Here is a 25074-nt window from a genome sequence, read left to right as displayed (position 1 = left end):
CAGATGAAGATATTTTTGATGTTGTACCGCTGTCATCTCTGTTTCTCCTTTGCTCAGTTTACACAGTATAAGTTGCTGTAATGTGCTGGAAAAGAAAATAAATCCCACAGTCTTGAGAGATCTGAGAAGATCTCCTGTAAAAACTTTGTGTTGATAAAGTAATTAATCAGGATTTGTGACGTGTTGTGTCCTTGAATTTGAGGGAATTGACCTGGAACGACTTCAGATTCAAACTTTGTTTCTCAATTAATTTCTACAGTCTATCCCATTCTTGTAAGGTGAATAAATACATACAAAATACATGAGAGTATAACTGAGAATTCCCTGAAAAGTCCATTTTCGGGATTGACTTATTATTCCCTCTGCTTTCTGGACTTGAGGAAAGTGGTGACACCTCAATTACTGGATGCTAAACATTTACTAAGTTTGGATAATTAAGTCAAATGAAACAGAAACCAATCAGCACGTTGTTGGACTCTCGGGGTTAATTTGGACACCTTGAGGGATCCACTCACTCTACTACCACTGAGGGATTTGTGCCTCTATCAGCAGAGCTTTTACAATCTGATTAAAAGAGATTGATACACCAATTCTAAATAAGCGTGACTTAGAGCCTCTTAGCCTCTCGGTCCTGACGAGAAAAACAAGAGTGGGACTGATTAGGGACAGCAGAGGACGTTTCTGTGTAAAACTGAACCCTGTCAGGCTGATGACCTGCTGCTGCCCTGCACGGTTTAAATGTGACGACTGAACGAAGCTGCAGTCAATCAAACGGGATGAAAACTTTGAACCAGGTTCACTGCTGCAGGCTGAATCCTCAGGCCTGTTTGAAGCTAAATGCTAATGTTAGCATGCCGCTGTGGACCCAGAGAACAGCTGATGCTTATTTATTGTCCCGGTTTAGCACGTTAGGAATGAGTTAGTTCAGAACACAGTGCAGCTTGAGGCTAATGGGAATATCTGATAACAATAATATGAGAAAAAGTCAAAATTCTCTGACGGCATAAATTGCTGCAAACCTCAGAATTAGTAACGAGTTGGTTAAGAAAGTTGAATATCTCACAGTTTAAGAGTCAGACATTTGTATGTAGAGTTGATGGGGAGCAACAGCTACAAGAAAAGTAAAGTTTGGATATAATGAATTCCTAATTTACTGCTTTTTAATCACCTCTGATTTTATTTTACTACTGGACATTTTGTTTGAATAACACCTGCCACTCCTCTGTGTTTTGGCCGAGACCCACATTTGGCTGCAGACCTTATTAGCTCAGTGGAGGAAACCCCACTGACGTACTACCAAAGTAATCCTGCAGCCACGCTAATCACCTGACTCTAAAGTAAACTGGAGCTTTGGGATTCCACGCCTGTTATAAAACAAAATCCTGAGACCGAGATTCTCTCCGAGTCCGGCCACGCCATCGCTGCAACTATGGACGGTTGAACAGCACGTCGGCCATGGGGCAGACGCAGCAAACAGAGAACAGTGAGGAGATTGACGTCAAAGCACTTCAGGATATGTATAAAAAGTTTGTCATGGAGTGCCCAAGCGGACGTCTGTTTCTGCACGAGTTCAAGCGCTTCTTCGGCGTGGACCCGACGGGAGAGGCGTCCGACTATGCTGAAAACATGTTTCGAGCCTTTGACAAAAACGGGGTGAGACAGTAAAAGCTTTTTTCCATCCCGGCTCCCCGTGCGACACCTTTACTTTGGACCGTGACCCGGCTGTTCTCATTTCAGTGATGTGTTCTTTCAGGACAACACCATAGATTTCCTCGAGTTCGTGGCAGCTCTCAATCTGGTTTTCCGAGGCGACCTGGAGCACAAACTGCGCTGGTCGTTCAAGGTGTACGACAAAGACGGCAATGGCCACGTGGACAGGGACGAGCTGCGGGCAATAATTGATGTAAGTTAGTCAAAGAGTCAAGTAACAATATTTTTTAAAAGATACTGACTTTGAGAAAGGAGATTTTCTTACAGTGAACGACCGCTCACTGTCACCCTCTGTGCCAAAACCACATCACAGTACTTATTATGCTGAGAAAATGTGCTTTCATCCTTGAATATTTTATATAATTATTAAAATGTCATCCTTTAATAAGTGTATCATAATCTACTTATATGCCTATTGCCCTTTTCATTTATACTTTAGTTTTTCAAGTTTTAAAGCCAAAGAATATGAAGTCGGGAGAAAAAGAAGGAAAACTATTCTCTGTAGTAATAAAATATTCATGTAATGTAAAGTGAGTATATCTCGTTGTGAGTCATACAATGATTCGTATGTATACAAAGCTTTAAGGGCGACTTCTTCATGCTGAAGTGAAGCAGATGACCTGATTGAGTTGGTTTCCACTGTAGCTGCTCTCTCATCGATGTTGTAGCTGGATGCAGATCTGACAGCAGACGTGAAAATGTGCTTTCTGGTGAAGCCGCTTTCTCAAGTTCACGTTTGTTTCCCCACCGGATTTCAAATCGTTACTTTTCCATACTTCTCTTTCATTTAGATAAGACATGATGGTAAAAAACACATGTATAAAATAAATGTAAAATAGATAAATATGTGTATTAAGAATGAGGAGTAGTTTTTGATTTGAATTCAATCAGTATTAACAGTTAAATCAAGAAGATGAATTAAACATCACAGCACAAAGAGGATTGCTTCAAATAGTCAAATATATTCAGGATTTACAGGATTTAACAGATATAAAAGGGATGTTACTTTAATGCCACAATCATATTGCTGCTATAAACCAATCATCAGTCCCTGAGTGTGTCAGGACTCATCACACAACAAGAAACACAACATGTCCCTTTCTGTTTCAGAGCATCTACAGGATTAAGAAAGGCTCGAGGACGGACACGAGCAGTTCTCAGCTTTCAGTGGACGAGGCTGTGGATCGCCTGCTGCAGGCGGTCGACAGCGACGGAGACGGTGAGCATCTGTGTCCCACCTCACATTTACACTGAAAACAACAAAAGACGGATTGGTTGTATCAGCAGAGAACATCAATCGTGCTCCAAGTTCTTCTTCGTTTTCTTGGGACAGGTCAGATTAACATGGAGGAGTTCATCAGAGGTGCACAGCAGGACCCCTGGGTGCTCAACATGCTGAAGCTGGACATGAACCCTGCTGGATGGGTGCTGGAGCAGAGGAGGCGGAGCGCACACTTCTGAAATGTCACCGTGGATCTGCCTTAATAAGAATAAGCCTTAAATTCGATCTACGAAATGTATTAAACTCACAACTTACAAGTAAAATCAGGAGTCACCTTCGATACTATGAGTGAGAGATGTTTTATCAGAGCTGGCCAACGTTTGTCTTAAATCTCAGCCAAAGAGAAATATACTATCTACACATAAGTCTTTCTTTTCAAAGTTAAAAGTATTTGTATTTTAATTTTCTTCCTGTATTTTTAAACAAATACACAGTCACAGCTTCTCCTCTTATCTTACAAAATGTCATTAATTGTCTAAAATGTAAATTGTCTGCTTTTCTAATTTTGTTGTGTTTTTAATTAATTTGTTTTGCTCTGAGAAAACTAAAACATTTTCACTGTGAATATTCAGTTTTTACCTGATTATGTTATTGATGCTAAAGGCGTGTTTTAAATATATGTCAATTGAGGTTCAATAAATAATAACATGAAAAGTTTTGGTTTCACATGTGTATGAACATCTGTCCTTTTTGTTCAGACCTGAAATCTATGCTCAGATCTGGTTTTGTATCATGTTCAGGCATTGAAATATTTGTAGGCATCTTTTACTCAGCATGACACGGAACATGTTGATGATAATCTATAAATAGAAGTTTATACAAATTCACATCATATTTGTATTATAATTAAGAGTTACCTTTTCTCTGTGAGGTATCCACAGGACCCAAGGTTGAGTTGGGAGAACAAATATAGTAGAAAGCAACTTCGTGGAGAGTTTTGATCCATTAGAAAGTTTGATTGTTTCTTTATCTTGTGGGCTGAGGTCTAGTTAAGGAGGGAGGACGTAAGGCAAAACTGAAACTCCACATGGGGGGTGGGGTCTGACAACTACCTGGTTGCACTGACCTGTGTCACCTGAGGGGGGCGTAACTTCAGCTGACAGCGGGGGGGGCAACCCGACAGACCGTCGTAACCCAGAGCTGCTCCAGCTCAGAGTCTGGTGGAGGCAACGCCCAGTAAAAGTTAGGCTGAAAAGGGAGAGTCATCCATCAGCTCCCTCGTCAGATAGTTTGACTGCACATAGGTGAAGCATGTGATTAGTAAACTGCAAACGCTGCAGGGACTGAATTCAATATTACCAGGGGAAGCTAGATGTTGAAGACAGATTCAATGGTTTGACGAGACAAATAAAGTTTTAGACATATTAAATTTAATACTTTGCCCTTGTAGGTTTATAATGAACCATTTTAGCAAGAAAAGCTCAGTTTTGATGATTGCAATACAGCTGTTAAATTGTTAAATGTCAGTCTCCCTGATGCATTTCCTAAATATTCCTGCTTAAAGCATAATGCGTCTCCAGAAACCTCCTCCCTTCACCTTAAAGACTCTGCAAGGGATTCCTGAAGGTAGAGAGGGAGGCTCCTCTGCTCTGACAGCGTTTGCTAACTTATTTTACTCCAGGGGAGTAGCAGTAGTAGTCGGGGGCACTGAGTTCAAGATGGAAGCAAACCCAGAGATTCCATTGAGTTGCACCGGAGAAATGAAAATTAAGGTTGTCAGAGCAGTGATCTGGCCACTTTACCAGCTGCAGTGAAAAGGAGCTGTAACTCCAGCAGTATAAAGTGTATCAGTGACCCTGGGTCACCAAAGGTTCAAGATAGGATCAGGATTATTATTTTAAACTCAGCTTGTTGTGGCCTCGGGCTGAAAATAAGCATCTTGGTTGGGGGCAGGGATCACATGAATCTGTTATGATGCTTAACTCTGTTCTCGACCCCAGAGCTGTTGAAGAGACCTTCGACAGCAGCCATGAAGCGGACGCTGAAGAACTCACTGCAAGGAGCTTTCAGGATATTACTCTACTAAAGAATCTGCATTTATGTTTTATACAAAATAAGAAACTCCTAGTTTTCACTGCAGTGGTAGAGTTTGGATACAGCATGGGTCAGAACCAGCAGATACAAACGCAGGAACCAGAGCTGGAGCTGAACAGCATCCAGGACCTCTACAACACATACATCACGGCGTGTCCGAGTGGATCACTGTACCTGCACGAGTTCAAGAGGATGTTTGGAGTAAAGAATGGGACGCCTGAATCCCAGTACATGGACAACATCTTCCGAGCATTTGACATGAATCATGTGAGTCACAAGTGAAATCTTCCTCAAATGACAGCTCAAGCAAACAAAGCTCTTCCGCTTATCTAACCGAGCAGATGTTCCATGTTGGTGTTTCTCCCTGTTTCTTCAGGACAACACGATGGATTTCATAGAGTACGTGGCCGCTCTTCATCTTGTTCTGCGCGGACGACTTGAAGACAAGCTGCGCTGGTCGTTCAAGGTGTTCGACAGCGATGACAACGGCCGTCTGGACAGAAAAGAAATACACAAGATTGTAAAGGTAAGAGGTCCTGGTTTCCTAAAAGCAGTCAGTCACAGCCTCGTGAGCTCCAACAAGGAGGTCATCACCTCTGTCCGTTGGTTATTGGTCGGTTTGTGTGTTTGTTTATCAGCAAGATTACGCAGAATCAGCTTGACGGTTGAATACCATTCTAGTTCAAACAAGAATTGCTTTTTAGGCAATAGCTTCGGTTTTTAGGTGTTTTTCAAAAGACCATCTTTACGTTTTTTTATTATATCTTATTAACTGTGTTTTAGATTATCAGGTCCAGCTGTAATATAATGTTTTACTGTTCATTAATGTTCGGTGGACTACATGAAACGTTGAGTGGTCAGCAGCTGATCCTCTTGGGACCACGACATTAGAATTCGGGTACGAGATGAAGGACAAACGGTTTCATTCCTGGTTTTTTCTTTCAGATAATCTACAAGATAAAGAAAGGCTCCGTGTCTGACGAAACGGGAAAGGAAAAACTCACTGCGGAGGAGGCGTGTGACCGCATCTTTCAAGAGGTCGATGTGGACCATGACGGTGAGTTGACCGCACACATAAAATCACCAACATCACCAAAACAGCGAATGCCTAAAAAACAAAGGTTCCCATGCTATCTCACTGAAAGCTCCTCTGTCTGTGCTGCAGGTCAGATTACACTGGAGGAGTTTGTGGAGGGTTCTCAGAGAAGTCCGTGGCTGCAGAGCTTCCTACGTCTCGACGTCAATCCTTGTGGATGGGTCCAGAAGTACTTGTCCGACCGGCAACTCATGAGTGCCAAGGATCCCTGAAGGAGTTCAGTATATTCAGCCTGCACAATGGAAAGGAACCTCATTGTGAAGTTTCTGGGAAACACTAAAGTACTGTGACAAGACTCCTCCTGCCTTCACTGACAAACCAGCATAATGACTATGAGCTAATTATTTTTAATTTATTCCCTCTTGGACCTGGACACACTGAACATTTTGACATGAAGGAAAAACAATCTTCTTTTTTCAGAAATGTGTTTTCTGTGGCACAAGGAATATCATTTAATCTGCGGCCTCGCAGAAGGCGTCTGAAGGACTTCAGCAACATCTAGGGGTCGTATTAAAAATAACACTTGGCCAATGAAATGGAGAGATGGACTGAAGCATTTATTTCTTACAAGCAATAAGTTGTTCACTCGAAAGAAAGAAAGAAAAGAGAAATCAAGGAAACTGTTCTTATAATATCAGGATCATCACAGAATTATTTTTTTCTACACACAATACAGTGAAAAGTAGCCTACTGCCCTCTGCTGGTTTGTCTCTGACATTACTCCCTAATAGTCCCAGGTCTTGATAAATGTCATGTCAACAGACTGTCTCCAGTGTGTTTGTGAGTGTTGTTTGTTTAACAGATTAAAGACAAATCAAAGAGTTTTTTTTATTCTAAACACAAAACATTTTTCTCTCTGGATTAAACCACTGAAAGATCAACAGGGAAATCTACACCTGTTACATTCAGACTCGTTTTTATAAATGTGATCAATACAGTGGGTCACGTTCCTCGGATTAGTCCAGTTTGGTACCGACTGAAATCCACCTCTGTTTCCTGATCCTCTGTTTTCCATCCACTTGCATCCCTCACTTCTCTGCTGCTGCTGCTGCTGCTGCTGCTGCTGCTGCTGCTGCATTCACAGGCTCATCGTAAACTCCAGCTGCAGGAACACAAGCAACGTGATGTCAGGGTGAACCATTGTCCTGTTCATCTGAAATATCTGCTTATCATGAACTAAAACAAATAGCGTTGTTCTATTTTTCTGTGATGATGCATTCTGTAAAATAATAATATCATGTTTTTTTTTAATTATCTCGCAAACGAACATACAACTAACAGAATGTGCCTGTTTTTGATGTCGTTGATGTACGTGTTAATATTAACTGTTAAAACAATTTTGTCTGATGTGTGAATTATGGCAGACCCACTCCAGATGAATATTTCAGAAGTTCTTCCACTCCATGCTTTTGCAATTTCCCTCCAGCTTTTCTCATTCTCTAACATACGTATTGCATTGCATGCTCCACTGACTCCTCTATTTGGCAGTAATCGCATGAGCCAACTCTGACTTGAAATATCACCATGTGTTTTCAAAATAATCTCTCAAAACTTTGACTTTTACTGACTGGCTTTGACTTGATAGTTTTTATTTTAGTTTGAACTTATGTTCCTTTTATCTTTTTCTTTTGCCATTAAATGCTGTTGAATTTTTGTTGTTGTTGTTGTTCTTTGTTTGGTTTATTGCAGGTGGCAACCAACATCAAGGTGCACCCCCACCATCCAATAGATCTGCTCGTCCTGTACTGTACAGTTTATATTTTAAGGATTCTTCTTCTTTCTTTTCGTCCATTCTAATGCCGGCTACTTTTCTGTTGTCTCTGATTTTAGATTTTTCTAATAGGCTTACAGGCGACTACTGGCTGTCTTTGATTTTAAATGCTCATGTGTTATTTAGCCTTGTTGCCTTTGATATTTTGTTCAGAAACGTTTTAGGGGGGGGGTGGTTTCTGAGTGTTTATCATTTATTATCATTAATAAATGAACACACACAGTTCCCTCATCACCAGCCCAGTTGGTTTACCCACAGCTCAGCGGAGTTGTGACTTTTCCCACAGCCCTCAAAGGCAGCGGCAGCATCGCAGCAGCAGCACCGCAGCAGCAGCAGCAGCAGCAGCGGACCTGGCAGGTGTCTGCACCGGGGAAGCTGCGAACTGCACAGCGGAGCCAATGGAGGCTTGATACGGAGGCGGCATGGCGGAGAGAGACAAGCGGAAAGCCAGCCCTCCGGCCGGCCGCGGCGTCCAGGTGAACTCCCCGGCCAGCTTCAGGTAAGAGCTCCGGGGGAGGAGGGAGCTCCCCGGTGGAGGAGGAGGAGGGCCTGCGGGGCTCGGGCTGCTGATGGCCGGCTGTGTGCGCTGCGGGGAGCCGCTGCAACTGCGGTTTGGCTCCGCGCGGCTCTGCGGGGAGAGGTGCTTGTGTTTGGGCGTGTCTCTGCTCAACCAGGGGCCGAGGGGAACCGTGTGCACGTCCAGAGCATCCACTGGAAACATTGCATTTTAAAATGTGACGCGCACTTTTTGGGTGATCACGCACCGACCAGCAGAGCTTGCAGAGCGGCTGTGGGACTTCCAGTGTGGCCTTAATATGTTCCATGACATTTGACATCATGTGGTATTTCCCTCCTGTGACCATCATGAGCTTGTGTTGTTATAAATATACAGTTTTTTTATTGTTTTAATATCCACTTTGATTTATGAACAGACATCATATTCATCTCCAGTCACTGTATTGCTGAGTTAACATGAGAATTAACATCCTAAAAAGTTAAAATCTTTGTAATATAGAATCATGATATATTATTATTCTATCATTCTATATTATTAATAATAAGGAGTGGGATGCTCATAAGATGCGAATATCGATACGCTGGAGCCAAATATCGATTTACTTTAGTTTGCACTTTTGCCAGTTTATGGTTATTTTACTTTAGGATGATGTCGCATGTGGATAATGACTAGTGTGTTTGATAAAGAACAAGTACTAAGATACGACTAAATTAACAAAGTACAGTGAATTAATACACAAATACATCTTCAGGGGTATTTGTATTCTTCTCCAGTTACCCAAACATTGTGATGCATCTGTATATATGATTGTTTTGTAATATATATAGATTATCGCAGAATCGCGGTATCGTGATATTCTCGCAATCGCAGGCCATGTATCACATATCAGGTGCCCGGGTTGTTCCCAGCCTAATTAACAATATTCTTAGTTCAGTTTATTGCACGAAACATAAATACAAAATACATGAATTCAATTTAAAAAGTACACATGGGGTTATAAAGGTTATATATTGGTATTAAAGAGAAAATTCATTATATTCATAACTGTATAAGTAAAATAAATGAACACATTATGAGTTACAGAATCTAAAAGAACAGCAGATAAATGGATGTTTTAGTTTTCGTATAGTCTTTGCTGTTTAAACCTGGCGTTGTCATAGCCACCATTTTACAGCTTTGTTTTGAATTTCATTTTCATTTGTTTTAATTGACGAATACGAACTGTCTACTTGTCTGATGAGGACATTGGTTTGCATGAATAATTAATGAAACAGTTCATATTCTGGCCACAGATACAATTATCAGTCAGTTTGAAATACATGCATTATTCAGACTGCTGGTGGATTGTATCAGTTTTATTTTGGCCCAGATTAAATCCCCTCTTGGGTTCGAGAAGTTTGAAGATTCACTTCAGGCTCCGGGAAGATGAGATTGTGAATTTAGCCTAAATAATTCATCAGTAATGAATTGCATGAGAGCACGATTGATTGCAGAGGTTGAGTTGACGATGAAAATAGTGTTGGAGAGAGAGAGAGAGAGAGAGAGAGAGAGAGAGAGAGAGAGAGAGAGAGAGAGAGAGAGAGAGAGAGAGAGAGAGAGAGAGAGAGAGAGAGAGAGAGAGAGAGACCCTTATAATGGCGCCTGAGGAGAAGCTGTAATTCTTCAGTGGCGTTACAGAGTGTTGGGAGATCAATGATCAATATACAGTGAGACAGCGACACACACACACACACACACACACACACACACACACACACACACACACACACACACACACCATCAGGCTCGGTCTGTGTCTCACATCCCCAACCCTCCTCCCTCCTCCCTCCTCCCTCAGATCATCAGAGCGGCTCCAGCAGTGTTTGATTCATGTGACACATAAAATATATAAATAAACCTTAAAAAAGAAAAGTGCCTCAGAGTTACACACGAACATACAAATCATCAGAGGAAACAGAAACCGTTTCAGCAGCACAACGAATTAAAGATGCTCCAAATGTAAACTGATCATCAGCAACATTCAAAAAGACATGAAACCGTACAACTGGAGCTATTTAATCAATCATTCATAATCAATGTCAAACGCTCACTTCATGTCGACGGATGTGTAATTTACATGTTAAAGAAATTAAACGTTGATTTAGAAATCGATTGAAAGTGCGAGCTGTTTGAAAGGATGAATTTAGAACATAATTGATTTAGATCAGTGCTTAACACTCCGGCTTCTTTTCCTCATCACAGCTGAACTGTATTCATTGATGGTTGTAGTTGACCGTAGCGAGAGGAAGCCCGATAATCCACTCAGGTTTGGCGCCGGCCCAGAGCGGCCATATGTTGGCTTGATTTCCTCCGTCACCTCCTCCTGCCGGTGGTCAAATCCTCCGTCTCTCTGTGCAACCTGCTGCTGCTGGAGAACAGACGAGTGTGGAGATATTCGCCGAGTGGAGATGCACGAGCAGCGGATGTGACCCACTTATGAGGAATCTTTAAAATTTTCATCGCTCCTCAATGGGGACGTGTCAAGTTGGCGTTTACTCAGATATTCCTGTTTTTTTCTTTTAGCAGTTTGAACGTAAGATTTTACAGAACAGATATTTCTTTAAGACCTCCATTGTATTTTATAGAACAAAGAAATGCATGGATCTTTCTTGTGGACATTGTCAACCCCTGGCTAATATTTTTTAAATAATTTTATCTCTAAAACAAGTTCCATGAAATACATAAATACATATTGTTAATGCAGATTCGCAAAGATTGAAAATGCAGCTCTCAAAAGCAGATATTTACAGATTTCTGTGAACGGCTCCCTAAAGATGTTGTATAACTAAATTTTACAAGATTTTTTACAATAAGCACTGACTTCAAAATCTTCAGCTTTGAGTGGACAGGGACGATTACACCTTGTCTCATTCAGTGGCTGCCGTCAAAGATGGACGACAAATCTCGACTTCCTCCCATTGTACATCAGTCAGGCTCAGCCGCCAAATCGTGATGTTTCTAATTAAAACTAATTACCACAAACGTAAACACTTTAAACATCAGCGGTATAAGACCTATTTAACATGACGCAAACCATTTTTGAGAAAAATTTATTTAACATACACTTTTAATTTGGTCTATGTCTCATCGGTTTATATCCTATACTGAATCCAGCCACCAGGGGGCAGTCCAAATGATTTGGCTTCATCTATAGGATCTATAATGTCGTCCATCTTCATTTAAAGATGATACCAACAGATAACCACTGATTTAGGAAGTGAACCCTTAATACATCAAGACACATTCCTGACGTGCTTGAAGAAGTAAATAATGAAGACAAAAGTAAAGTGTGTCCATGATCTCATTTCTTTCTCTAAGTCACTGACTTACCCTCTAATGTTTCTTTCATCCTCTTCTCTGCTGCGTCTGAACCGACTCTCTGACGAGATCCGCTCAGGCAGACGCATTCACAGGCTGTGGGATGTGAGAGGGATGTGAGAGAAAGGGGTGGGGGAGACAGAGGGAGGTTAAGGAGATTTTCTGAAGTGTCAGTTTCTCTGATCCGCTCACATCCATCTGTTATTGACTGTGATGTTTTCTCGATGATAAAGAAAAACTTGAATTCTGTTTTTTTTTTTAATCAGTTTTATCCTCGAAGAGAAAAGGAGAGAATCAGGCTGATTTGAATTTCACCCCCAGTAGAAGCTGACACACTGGACAGTAATGGCTCTGGTTGCAGTCGCCCCCCCCCACGCTGATAATTTACTGCTGTGGCTCGATTTTGCTGACAATGCACGTTCCATCTGATGGCACCTCCCCTCTGCTTATACAGTATGCTCTCTCTCTCTCTCTCTCTCTCTCTCTCTCTCTCTCTCTCTCTCTCTCTCTCTCTCTCTTGTCTCTCCCTGTCTCTTTCGCTCTGTGTCTCTCTCCCTCTCCCTCTCTCTCTCTCCCTGTCTCTTTCTCTCTCTGTCTCTCTCTCTCTCTCTGTGTCTCTGTGTCTCTCTCTGTGTCTCTCTCTGTGTCTCTCTCTCTGTCTCTCTCTCTCTCTCTCTCTCTCTCTCTCTCTCTTTCTCTCTCTGTCTCTCTCTCTCTCTGTGTGTCTCTCTCTGTGTCTCTGTGTCTCTCTGTCTTGTGTCTCTGTCTCTCTCTCTCTCTCTCTCTCTCTCTCTCTCTCTCTCTCTCTCTCTCTCTCTCTCTTCTTACTGCTTTGCCAGTATTGAGGTTTGTCTGCCTTAACGAACAAAAAGATTTTAAATGATGCAATCGTCCACTAGAGGGCATCACATTCTATTGACAACCACTTCTTCCTACAACATGGCGACGGAGGAGGAAAAAGCCAAAGTGGCTGTTTGTCCCAGTGCCCCGGTCTTAATGACATCATACAGACACCTGTAGTTTATAAATATTGATTAAATTAACGCAGAGTACGGACATAAGGCTCCTTCAGTTTAAATGTCTCACGTTAAGCATGAATGAGCCGGGATGTGTCAAACATACAAAGCTGTGCATACGAGTAAACTTGTATTTGAAACAAACACATGTAGCTGCTTTATAGTCCAGCACTTTATTTTACTATGAACTTCATTCCAATTTTTTCCACAAGCTTGAAATTCCTTTTAGCCGTTTTATAAAGGTTTTGTTTTCCATTGCACAGCATTTTAATATTTAGTATGCAGACAGGGGTGTTTCAAGGGATTTTGTGGGCCCCAGGCAAATGGAATGTGGGGGGGCCCTGCGCAATTATCTTTGCTGTGGATGAACGTAATCAGCTGTTCTCAGTGGGGCCCTCCATCAGCCCGGGGCCCCAGTAAATTGCAGTCTACGCTGTGGCAATGCCCCCGTGTGCAGATTCTTTCTTCTGACAAAATTCAGCACAAGTTAACGTAACAAAGGATTTAATGCAAAATAATTTAATGTTGCTGATGGCCCCATCGACGTCACACTCTTAATTTGCCTCCGCTGATGAGCTGTAAGGGGATTAAACATCACACACACACAATAATGTAACGCAACCTGTACAGTCTACACTGGGGATGTCACTGTGTTGAAGTGTGTGAAGCCTGTGTGTGAGCTCCATAGCTTCGGGCCAGTTACCAAGGTCTTGCTATGTCCATCTGGCTGCATGTGGGTTTCTCAGTGTAGAGGAACCCGGATTCAGTGTCTCTGACTTTTTATAAAGAAAAACCTTGAGTTTGCTTTTTCCAAAGTGCAACTTTTATTATAACTTTTACACCCGTTGCCATTTAGAAGTTTAACAGGTTGGAGGAAGATAACAAGATGGTAGATATACGATTTAGTTACATGTTTTAAAGCTGTTGTCGTTTGCGGCAATGAATTCTCCATTTACACATCCAGCAATGTAATCAACACATTACTGTTGTTTTTTAGCTTTAGCTTTAATTTCTTCACTTGCTAAAAAATAAAAAAAGGACCTCTAGCTGTTAAATGTTATGGTATATATATAAATATATATATAACTGAGTCTGTCTTTCATTTGTTGCAGAGAAGGTGCAGTGAGATAATCAGAACTTGTTTTCTAAAAGCTGTAAAATAAAAATTTAAAAGAAGTAGAAATAGCTGTTTTGGGTGAAAACCATTTGTTCATAGACTGTTTATAAAGATGGACGACGCAGAAACCATCTTCGGAAAAATATGCTATGTTGTGTATTTAGATTTTTTGTTTGCTCCATGTTTTCTCTATAGAGGAGGCAGGGTTTTATGACTGACTACTGCAACCAGCCACCAGGTGGCGATAGATATGCTTTGGCTTCACTTATAAGGGGTTGTCACGTCCTCCATCTTTATGTGCTATGATCAAAGACTAGCACAAAGATTATTCAGATTTATTTTTTATTGTATTTTTTAAAAAAAATTTTAACAAAGAAGCTGGAATTTTCCACTAAGAGGACGACTGAAGAGAAAGGAGAGATGGACAAATTTGGTTCAATGGTTCTCATGAATAATTGAGCACAGTGGTGTTTTTCAGAGAGAGAGAGAGAGAGAGAGAGAGAGAGAGAGAGAGAGAGAGAGAGAGAGAGAGAGAGAGAGAGAGAGAGAGAGAGAGAGAGAGAGAGAGAGAGAGAGAGAGAGAGGAGTGTCCTCCCGTGCTGATGTTTCTCTTGTTGGATGTTCTGTTAACATCAGCAGTTCCCTGCAGTGGCGCATAGTAACATCTGATGCACGCAGCACAGAGTAAACATCAGAGAGAAAGACAGGAGTAGATTATATAACACTCCTCTCCGGCAGATTCAGCTCCTCTGCTTTAAAGAATTCCCCCCCCCACTCCATCTCTCTCCCGCTCCTCCGTAAGAGCGGTAGCGGCGGCAGCGGCAGCAGCAGCAGGCTCTGAATCCATCGACCCGGACAAGCTGCACCCCTCCTCCCTCTCCTCCAGCTCTCTTCCTGCTCACTCCTCCCTCCATCACTTTCTAACCTCCTCCTCCTCCTCCTCCTCCTCCTCCTCCTCCTCCTCCTCTTTTCTCGGCTGTGGATGCCCTCCTCACTTACAGTATGGACTCGGGAGGGGAAGGAGGAGAGGGCTGGATGGAGGACCAGTGGGAGAAATGGTAGGGCATGTCTCGCGTTTCTTCTTCCATCTCTTTTACCGGCATGCAGCAAACATGGCTCTGTGCGTGCGTGTGTGTGTGTGTGTGTGTGTGACCTTGTCAGTGTGTAACTGCTGACATGTTCTTCCTGCTATGTGTCGTCTCCTCGCACCTCAAAGCTCAGGGACAGCCATGCCCTTGAAGGCGAGTGTGCACGTTTGTGTCTTCAGAGGAGGGGTAGCGTGCACAGCAGGTGCTGCTGGTTTACGTTGACCAAAAATACGACCAGAGAAGCCAGAGGGGCGACTTTATGTTGTTGCATGACAGAAAGCGGTGGTGGAGCAGATGCACTGCATGGATGCATTTGTGTCTTCAGAGTTTGTTGTTGATGGAGGTTTTAATTTTTTGTCCCGGCTGTATGTGGTGAATCGGATGGGACGGTCCTGATCTGGGTGCTTGTCCTGGTCCTGTCCTTGCAGGAGGGCAGAGCTGATGAATGACGGTCAGCGCGCAGCCTTGTAACCTCTCAGTGGGAGAATAAATGTGTGAATCATTGGGGCTGAACAGGTGTGCACACATCTGTGCATGTGTGCGGAAAGTAAGACTGAACCATAACAGCACCACACAGATGCTGAGGACAGGGTAACGCCACCGTCCTGCTTCTGCTGGTGCATTAGCCAATATTGCAATAAATCAATGCTATAAGTGTTTGGATGGAAATCAGACTCATGGCAATTTAGGTCCATAATAATCTGCCTGTTTGCATTTTCTCCACATCTTCTAATACAAGAGGTGTTTTTTTAATCTGCCTTCCCCACAACATCAACCTTTTTCACCCTAAACTGCAAAAGAAGTACATTCTTGCATAATGTGTCTTCAGGGCCTGATGAGAATAGGGAAGAACTAATCTTTTCAGTGACAATCTGATGACGAGCCGTCGTGTAAGGATATTCGACCTGGACAAAAACCTGCGGTCAATATGTGCAACCAGGCAGCACTTTGATACAGTGCTGTCGGCATCAGGGTCAGACCTGGATTCAGATAAAGACTAATGAGGCCCATCATGGCCCGAGCGTGCAGGGTCATGCTGTCCTTCATTAACGAAGAACAAACAGTCCAGCAGGACGCAGAGAAACACAGGAGTTTAGCCCAAATTCTTAGCGTCCGTCCTGCAGCGTCGTTGCCCTCTTTACGACAGAGTGTCGTCATGTTTCATCTCAGCTGGGACACTTTGGAATCAGGACTTCATCCACCTGCTTCGGTTTTATTTCTGAATTTGTGCAGAAGTGACGAAGGAGCTGAGTCTTAAAACCCAAGACACGTGCCTCTTTAAGCCTTTAAATACGGAGCGTAAGTAAGTGTTGCACCTTTGGAACACACGGGGCTGTGTGAATGCACCTGAGCATGACTTTACATCTCTGGGGGATCACAGAGCGTAATTAAAATCATATTTATGGTTATTAATACTGGAATAGTGGGAGAAAGATCATACAGTCAGAGAATGGGATCAAAATGACTAAATGACACATGAAATATTAAAATCTCCCTCAGAGAGACGGACTCAAGGCTTAAGATCCATTAGGAGTCAAATTGACTAATGAGACTCTGACATCCTGTGGAAAATAATTCATATTTCATGAGAGGTTTGGGGTCTTTTGGGGATTGATTTAGATTCTCTGGAGCTGATACCAGTGTTTATTACAACACTACATCTTCAGTGGCATCAGGAGCGGTTAAATGGTTTTTCAGTTGCGTTATTCACTGCATGCAAGTGTATTTTTATCACTTGTAAAAATAGGAAACTGTACATTGTTAGTTTTCACATTTGAGCCACAACAACAGCTGACAACAGCAATGTCCTCTTCCTCATAAGTGGCTGGTTTGCATCCAGCTGGTTCTTGGAGGTTTTCCACTTTTTCTGTTTATGTGTGTGTGTTGGTTTTGATTCGATTTTGAAAAGGTCACCACTGACTTGGAAAAAACTGAAAAGTCGAGTTTGATATTTAACCCAAATGGATTTTCCTGAAACCTTAAAGGCCTGAAGAAATGAAAAATACATTTCCCCAGTTGTAATCCTGTGTCCTTTTGGTAATGGTTCATTTATCTCTTTATCTACATGTAAAAAGAAAAATAACATTTTAGTATTTTACATAAAAAGCTCAGTCATTTATCTTCCTGTAAAATAGGTTAAACAGTTTCAAGGTTACTCATTTTTGCATCTTGGAACTTTACCTCCGTCCAGTGAATATACAATCGACCAGTTCTTGGTCAGTTTGCCTGAGCTGTCGAATTCATCTGTTGAATCTGCAGGTGTAGGCGATGGGGGGGGAGTCGGCCACGTGGGTTGTAGCGCACATGTAGCGTCAATCAATATCTGAGACAAGTCCTTCTACACCTCTGTGTTTGTACCTGGTAGATAAATAAATGTGTAAATATAGTAATAGTTGATGTGCAGGATCAGTTCTGACACGGGATGTGTGAGCAGTGTAAACAGAAGCCACAGAATACAAACGTCCAAACATCTGCTCCTGCTGACGTCGCATCTGCTGCACCGAGAACATCACATCTCCTGAAGGGGAACTAAAGCTAGGCCATTTTAAAGTTTCCTCTTGAAGCCTATTTCCAACAGATTCGATCATTCTCGACATTTTCCCCCAACAGGTTGTATCGTTTCATATCTTTCAGCAGTTTCCTTCAGGTGGTCGGATGCTTTTCGGGGTCCCCTGAGGTAATCGTGTGTGACAGTGAGGATGTCGGCGTCAGCTCGTCGTTACTACAGTCGCAGATTTTGCTGCGTCTCACTTTCAGCGATGATGACACTGTAGCTGCCTCACAAGCATCTCTGAACCCGGACAGCGCCGCCAGTCTGCTGCGTCAGCACACACTGATCACTGAGGGGGTTGTGAGAGGGATGCTTGTACTATGTAGTTCAGGAATACAATCCCAGAGAGGATGTGTATGTAGGCCTCTGGATTTTAAACTAGATTTTATTTAAAGATTTAAATTATTGATACGACCACATAATGTTTGTCAGATTTTTTATTTCTTAGAATAATAAAATATGTGCATATTTTCTGATTAAAGTGTTTAATCTCTGGGGTCAGGTGTGTCATTCTCACATTTCCTGTCCATATCTTGTTCTTGTTATCGTGTTCTTCCAGAGTTACAGGCCTAATTTGTGAGGATTATTAGTTTGTCCTCAAACTTTGGACAATACTTTAGAAGGAAATGTTTTTTTCTGGGACTCTGAACGTTGTCAGGTGCTGTGGACGCTGCTGTCGAGCTCAGCTGATCCAGTCGTTCTGATCTGTATTCTCCTCCAGCGAGCTCTGCTGCTCTGCTGCTCTGCTGCTCTGTTGCTCTGTTGCTCTGTTGCTCTGTTGCTCTGTAACGATTATCATCACCATAAATTAGAATGCTGATTTTTCTTTTATGGGCTTCTTGATGAAACATTTGGTCCATTAGAATGTCAGAATGTCAATAGTCCATCTGTTCATTATCTATATCACTTATTCTTTGAGGGTCATGGGGGAGCTTGAACCAATAACAGCTGACACGAGAGAACCATTCACCCTCACATTCAGAATGTCATTAGCAAGAATCTAACTCTCATCATCCACAGTGACATTTTCTAATTTCTTGTTTAACTTGAGCAGTTGCCGAACATCTTCAGTTCACCGTCAGGAAAATAAGGAAGAAACAGCAAATATACAGATTTAAAAATGTGGGAAGTTGTGGATATTTTCTTTCTTATACGTAATGCCTTGAATGCATAATGTATATTGCAATTTGTTGCTATACAAATGAACTTGAGTTCAAATTGATTTTTATAGAAATTAATTAATTACTAATCTAATTGTGGCTGCTTGAAACGTGAATGAGTGAAGGAGCGGTATTCCAATATCAATATTTCAAATTCCCTGAGAATAAAAGGTTGATTCATATTTCCAGTGTTTCCTTCTTAGCTGGAAGCTTTTTAAACACAACTCCGAGTGGTGGGGGTGCACGTGTATCGCTTGAGTTTGCTGTTACGCCTTAATGATGCTGTCAGGGATAAAATATCTCCACAAAACAAACTGCTCTGCTCCTACAGATCTCGAAGATAAAGGAGTCCTCTTATCTTTTACAGAACAAAATATCCCCCCCCCGCCCGAACTCTGTAACAGGAGGTTTTCACGTCGTGACTGTGATGCGACCGTGCCGCCGTTTTTGATCGTCGAGCGTGCTCAACGTGGCACGCCACCCTGTGATGCGTGAGCCTCGATGTGTGACGATGTAATTTGCTCGGTAATACACACTCTGTTGGTTTTCTCCCGTGTCCGCATCCCTCTTTACCCTCAACTCACTGCAGCAGAGAGGTCACCCTGTCCAGTCCTGGTGGTTTATCTCCCAGCACTTAATTCCCCTCCTCCCTCCTACCATTCCCTTTTTTGTCCTGATGACTCTCTCCATCCTCTCACTGTCCACACCGCCTCTTTCCTCAGGGTTTGATCTACAGTCACGACATCACCTCTTTGTTCGTCCTCTCTACGCTCCCTCCCTCTCTCTCTCCGTCCTCGTGAAGCCGCAAGTACGGGTCAAAATCCTGCAATTCACGGTCAAAAATAACGTGACATATTTAAGGCCGATTGGCTCTGATCCTCCTCCTCCTCCCCCCCCCGTCCTCCTTTCTGCTCCTTCCTGTAAGTGAGGCTGATAATGGGGGGGACACCGAGGAGGATATTGATTTTGTTCCCATATAAGCAGCTGTCTGTGCTGTAACAATTACATTAGTAGTGAACTGATAAGTGCACAGTTCTTGGGTTTTTAAATCAGAGCAGGTTCCCCTGAACGACGACTTGGTCGGGACAAGTTGGGATGGCACCTGAAACCACAGGTGGTGAGTGGAGCATGTTTACTGGGAAAAATTAGCAGAGCTGGAGATATATAAATATATATAACAGAAAGGATTTTCTTAAATATAATTATATCTTTTTAGCTGGAAAAAAATTGACCTTGTGAATGCCTCAGCTATTAATAGTTACTAGTCCAGTGCTATTAGCTTGGCCTGTGGTGTTTGTGGTTGCAGCTCTCTGTCTGCAGCGGATAAGGGGGGCTGCACTACTGTTTGCTTGTTTACTCAAAGTTCAGAAGTGTAGCTCGACCCTGTTTGCAGAACCTTGAAATGGAAATTCAGTTTTTTCTCGCCCTTGTTGTGAATGAATATTTGATCAATGACCCGACTCATGTTGTTGAGTCCCGGCTGCTGCTGCTGCTGCTGCTGCTGCTGCGTAACAGAGCGCTGTTCACCTTGTTTATTCAAAATTTGTTTTGTTGCTTAGACTAAAGCAGAACCCCCCCATGCTGTAGTTAGCCTCTTGCAGCTCGTTGTTGTGGTTCTCCAGCTGCACGTGGAGCCCATGGTCGAGTCTTATGGCTCTCACCCACCTGCTGATTCTTACAGACTCTTAGTCGATGGAGATGTAAATCAGAGTGAGAGGGAAGATTAGTCTTTACATTTATCTGGTGGACTCGAGCACAAATCGTTTTACCATAGATCTGCGTAGGTCAATTAAATTACAGCATTTAAAGAAAGAAGAACAACACAATACACGACTCCCTCTCTGTTCGTTCCCTTTACCCAGACACTGTGGCTTCAGCCTTTTTTATACTGACAACACAAAGCTTTTCGGCTGAGATTACACAAACAGATCCATCTTTCAAAAACCGCCAGGTTCTGTTTCATCCACCCGCTCTACTGCTCCGTCTTTGAGGTTGAAGTTTTAAGGGACAAGCTGCATCAGGCTTTGTTACAATGGCAAAACTTGCAGGATCAATTGATTGTTTTTGTGTTTATTAGATTCATGGATCCGATCACCAGCCTCATCCAAACTCTACAAAACAAGCTTTTATTTCAGCAGGAAATTAAATCAGATTTTTCAACCTCAACTGTTGCACAACTTAGGTTTCACAGTAGAAAACCCTTTTTTCATTGTTTCCCATTAATTACTTTAATCGGTACAATCACTCAAACCTAAACTCACACTGATGCTGCAGCTTCTCAGTTAAAGGGCCGTTGAATGAAGGTGGATGGTTGTATTCCACTGGCTGGTTTTCTTAATGTCTCATTATCAGATGTACAGTATATCCTCATCAGGGATTCTTCATTCTCTCCCCGCAGTTTGCAGGGTTCATTCTCTCTCTTCATCTTCCCTCTCTTTCATTTCTTTCTCTTCCTCTCCATCCATCATCCATCCATCCGCCTCCTTCAGGGCCTCATTATAGAGCTAAACAGATGCTTCTTCTCGGGCTATTTAACTCCTGCCGCTGACACGTGATGGCTGAAGAAGACGACGGCAGCTGTGTGTACAGGAGACAGCTGCAGTGTCTATGTGGTCAGAAATGACATCAGCATCGTGCAGCAACAAGGGGGCTCGTAGCTCTCCAGGTTCACCGGGTGTCTTCGACAGCTCGCTGCTCCTTGTGATCGCTGTCATCTTCTCTTTCCTCCCGCTAATAACATTTACCTGCCCTGTCTCTGTGTGCCGTGCCCAGGAGGCTGCTGGGTAAAACGGATAACAGACGGACATAATTACAGACGGGCAAAACTGAAGCATTGTTTACTGGCAGCTAATTGAATCATCCTGCTACAGCAGCAGCACATTTCCCTGCCTGAATCTGGAGTGATGGACGGGGTCGCTGCAGGAGTGTTTAAGACCTTCTGCTCTTCCTTGCAAAATAAAATGTTTTTAACTATGTGCACTGCTGCACTAGGTCGATGTGCTTGTACAAAACTGATGCAGAGGTTGAAGCTTTGCAAGGAGCAAAACATTTGGCAATGATTCATTGATATTTTATAGTTTAACCATAGACTTATATAACTTATAAACTATAAATAAAAAGCTTTAAAATACAACCAAATCAATTAATTTAATTTCTTTTCTGCGATGTTTAAGATAGAATAACTTTTGTCTGTTTCCTCACAGGATTTAGATGATTAGTTTAAAAATGTGGCTCTTTGGAAAAGCAACTCCTGAAACTTCTAGTCAGGATTAGTTCAGTCTGCTCTGATATGCTTCCAGCCACAGAACCCTCGGACTGAGCTGTCGCCTGCGATCCATGTTTCCCTTCCACTCCGTTATCACTATGATTCAGTGTCCTCGTCACTGTGGGTGTGCAGCTTTGTCCACATGGCTGCTGAAGCTTAACCAGCAGCCACATGGACAGTCTGCACCCCACCACCACCCCAGTGTCTGGTGTTTTCACTGACCAGGGGTGTGACAATGGCGCCTGTTTGTGATGAGAATGTGCTGCCCGGGGCTGTTTGTGTGATGCTCTGTGTGAAGTTGAAGGGAATCTTGAAATGCTTTCCTTTTTTGAGAAGTAGCTGATGAAGATATGCACAGAAATGGTATTTGGAGTTTTGGTGATTGCTGTTCCAGAGTAACAGATCTTAGGCATCGAGCAAAATTGATAATAAAATAAAGATTTTCTCAAAAGTGTACCAACCCCATCATCTAATAGATGCAAAACAAAAAATTGCAGTTTGTTTGTGAATATCCTATTGATTAAAAAGCTTAATTCAGCCATTATGATAATAATAATAGTAATATTTTATTTTAACAAAGCACAAAGACACTTTGCATAGGAGAAAAACTGAGGAAGCTAAAAAGGCAAATTACTAGAAATCAAAAATATCAGTAATCATTCCTTAAAAGCCATTTTTTTTATTTTACACTTTATCCAAAAACATATTGAATACACTTTTTTTTGTTGAAGTTTTATGCTGACATTTGTGACCAGAGCTTGTGACCCATATTCATGTGTCCTAGGATTTTGGCTCAGAGTTTTCACCCAGTTAAATTCGGTCAACAAGAGATTTTGAGATGTTCCGAGGCTGCGGATGAGTGATGAAGGATTAACTTAGATTTTTTTTTTGTGTGTGCTTCTCCCTCTTCTTTCCCTTCTCACCCTAATCCCCGCCCTTCGACCAGGTTGACCCACGACATCAGCCTGGATGAGTTTGAGGATGACGACCTGTCGGAGATCACAGAGATCACAGACGAGTGCGGGCTGAGCCTCAACTGCAATGGCCCAGACATGAAGGTGAGCTGCCCCCACACAGAGCTGCGAGTTTATATTCTTAAAAGGAAGTTATTCATTTTTTTTACTGAGAGCCTTTATCTTAGAGGTCATCTCTCCTAAGGTCCCAAAAGTGAAGCCAACTTGTCTTGATCGCCCCCTGGTGGGTCCCTTTAGTACAGGCCATGAAGCCCTCCTCCTCCATGTCACTGGATGGGAAATGGACCAAATTAAAAAGTCAACACACGTCAAATACATTTTTCTGAAAGATGGTTTCCGTCCCATCACAAGGAGGCGTGATGTGTGAGGAAGTGGAGAGGCATTTTCCAATCTTTGTACAAAGTCTATGTCTATGGATGGAAAATTAAATATACAAAATATAATATTGGACACAAAGTATATTTGACACATGGAAGTTTAAAATATTTAAAAATAACCTTATAGAATACTGTATTACAGAGGCTTGGCATTAAAAACATAACATAACATCCATTCTTCATTCACATGCTCATTGAGCCAGATCGTGTCCGACATGCTGCCGTCATTCAGTGACACCGTGTGTCCACGTCCGAGCTCGGCGAGGGGTCGGACTCTCTTCTCTGTGGCGTTTTGTCCTGAGCAGCTGCTGCATCCAGCTTCCTGCCGGCAGAGGACGGAGGCCAGAGGCAGAGGGGGGCCTGACAGACGCTCTATTAAAAACCTAGAGTCTGATTGCATACGATTGCCCTGCTGCATCCTGGAGTGTGTGTGGATGATTTTCTCTGAGCTGTTTACATTTTCTTTCTTCAAGACCTCAGAAACTTTGCCCGAAATGGAGCGTTTTGTTGTGTTTTTGTTAAGTTTTGAGCAGCACGGGCTCAATCTACACTCTGGTTTTCTCAAGTGTTATTGCCACGGAAACAAGGAGGTCATTATCTGCAACTGGAGCGAATGTGAAAATGCAGCCGTGGAGAGAGAGAGCGAGAGATGTGGAGAGGCACAGGGGGAGAGAATGAGCCAGAGGTAAATTTGTCATTCTGTCAGATCTCTCCGGCTCCGTCTCCACTAAAACCTTCATCACCTCCTCCTCCATTCATCTTTTCTACCGTAACCAAGGCAACAGGAGGGTCTCGGGGCTTTTTTCTGTCACGTATACGAGCAAGACGAGAGATTTCCTTCCACCATGACTCGTATTTGTTTGTTTCAGGGAAATTTGCCGCAATGCTACGTAGTTCCTGGGATATTTTTAGATTTAAAAGCCAGTTTTTTTTCCCCCTCTGCGTGCTTTTTCTTGGCTTTTCACCCAGGGAGCTAATTATGGCCCAGATTATTGAATGGGAAAGCTTTCTGCTGGAGGTGTGTGTGCTCACATGTACTATCTGCACCAATGACTCATCCTCTCCCTGAGAGCACAATCCAAAATGGCTCATACTGGCTCAAATTTGCAACTGCAACAATAACAAACCGTATGTGTTACAGTCTCGTTTACTCAGGATGAGCCACACAGTCCTGTTTGGCTTCTGCACATGTGGAGAGGCTACGGAACATTTCAGTTAAGGATTGTTTGCCGTGTAGGGAAAGAGCAGGCTCTGCTGGTTGGTCTCAATAATGTTTCAGCCTCTTGTCACATTTGACAGTTTGCCAAACTACATTTTGAAGGCAGTGATCGGCATTCAAAGTATTTTACATGAACTAATTGTGAAACTGAGAATAGCTTTGTGGGAAAAACACAAAAAAGTCCTATGAGTGATTGCAAATCATTAAAATATGACCATGCAGAAAGAGATATAATTCCATAAACACTTGGACCAGGATTCCAGAAAGAGAAAATGCATCATCAGTGAAAGATGAGCATCACGTCCCCATAGGTTGTGTAATTTGGCTTCTGCGGTGTGTTAATTATAATGTAGGCAACATGACAACATGTGTAACGATGTTCTCTGAAGCCGCTGAGCAGAAACTAATCCCACAATGCTCACAACGACCTTGAGGACTGTTTGTTTTATTAGCGATTAATCTGCACCAGACGGACGAGCCTGTTGTCAAAGACAGAGCCAGAAAACCCACAACAAATGACATCACTGCGTTTCTATCCTT

At 42.5% G+C, this 25074-nt stretch overlaps 3 protein-coding genes across 4 annotated transcripts in view; all 3 read left to right on the top strand.

Moving 5' to 3' along the window:
* The first annotated feature begins 1396 nt into the window (after positions 1–1396).
* LOC118110239 (guanylyl cyclase-activating protein 2) lies at positions 1397–3401 on the top strand. Its single transcript, XM_035157937.2, has 4 exons — positions 1397–1653; positions 1754–1903; positions 2821–2929; positions 3044–3401. Exons 1-4 carry the CDS (start codon positions 1456–1458, stop codon positions 3169–3171), a joined length of 585 nt encoding a protein of 194 aa, XP_035013828.1. The 5' UTR covers positions 1397–1455; the 3' UTR covers positions 3172–3401.
* Positions 3402–4942: 1541 nt separating this feature from the next.
* Positions 4943–7144, top strand: LOC118112096 (guanylyl cyclase-activating protein 2-like). Its single transcript, XM_035161119.2, has 4 exons — positions 4943–5293; positions 5403–5552; positions 5972–6083; positions 6192–7144. The coding sequence occupies exons 1-4, from the start codon at positions 5093–5095 to the stop codon at positions 6332–6334; spliced, it is 606 nt and encodes a 201-aa protein (XP_035017010.1). The 5' UTR covers positions 4943–5092; the 3' UTR covers positions 6335–7144.
* Positions 7145–8230: 1086 nt separating this feature from the next.
* Positions 8231–25074, top strand: part of mapk8ip1b (mitogen-activated protein kinase 8 interacting protein 1b) — a 38653-nt gene continuing 21809 nt past the window's right edge. The window contains exons 1-2 of one of the 2 annotated variants that reach the window (XM_035161088.2): positions 8231–8392; positions 22911–23022. In XM_035161088.2, the coding sequence (XP_035016979.1) occupies positions 8316–8392; positions 22911–23022 (189 nt within the window). In that variant the 5' untranslated portion in view covers positions 8231–8315. Of the gene's footprint in view, positions 8393–14523; positions 14959–22910; positions 23023–25074 lie in introns of those variants that run through there. The other variant, XM_035161097.2, reaches the window with a different exon arrangement.

The sequence above is a fragment of the Hippoglossus stenolepis genome, chromosome 1 (genome assembly GCF_022539355.2).
Source record: "Hippoglossus stenolepis isolate QCI-W04-F060 chromosome 1, HSTE1.2, whole genome shotgun sequence".
Classification (NCBI taxonomy): Eukaryota; Metazoa; Chordata; class Actinopteri; order Pleuronectiformes; family Pleuronectidae; genus Hippoglossus; species Hippoglossus stenolepis.
This window is presented reverse-complemented; position numbering and strand designations above follow the sequence as displayed.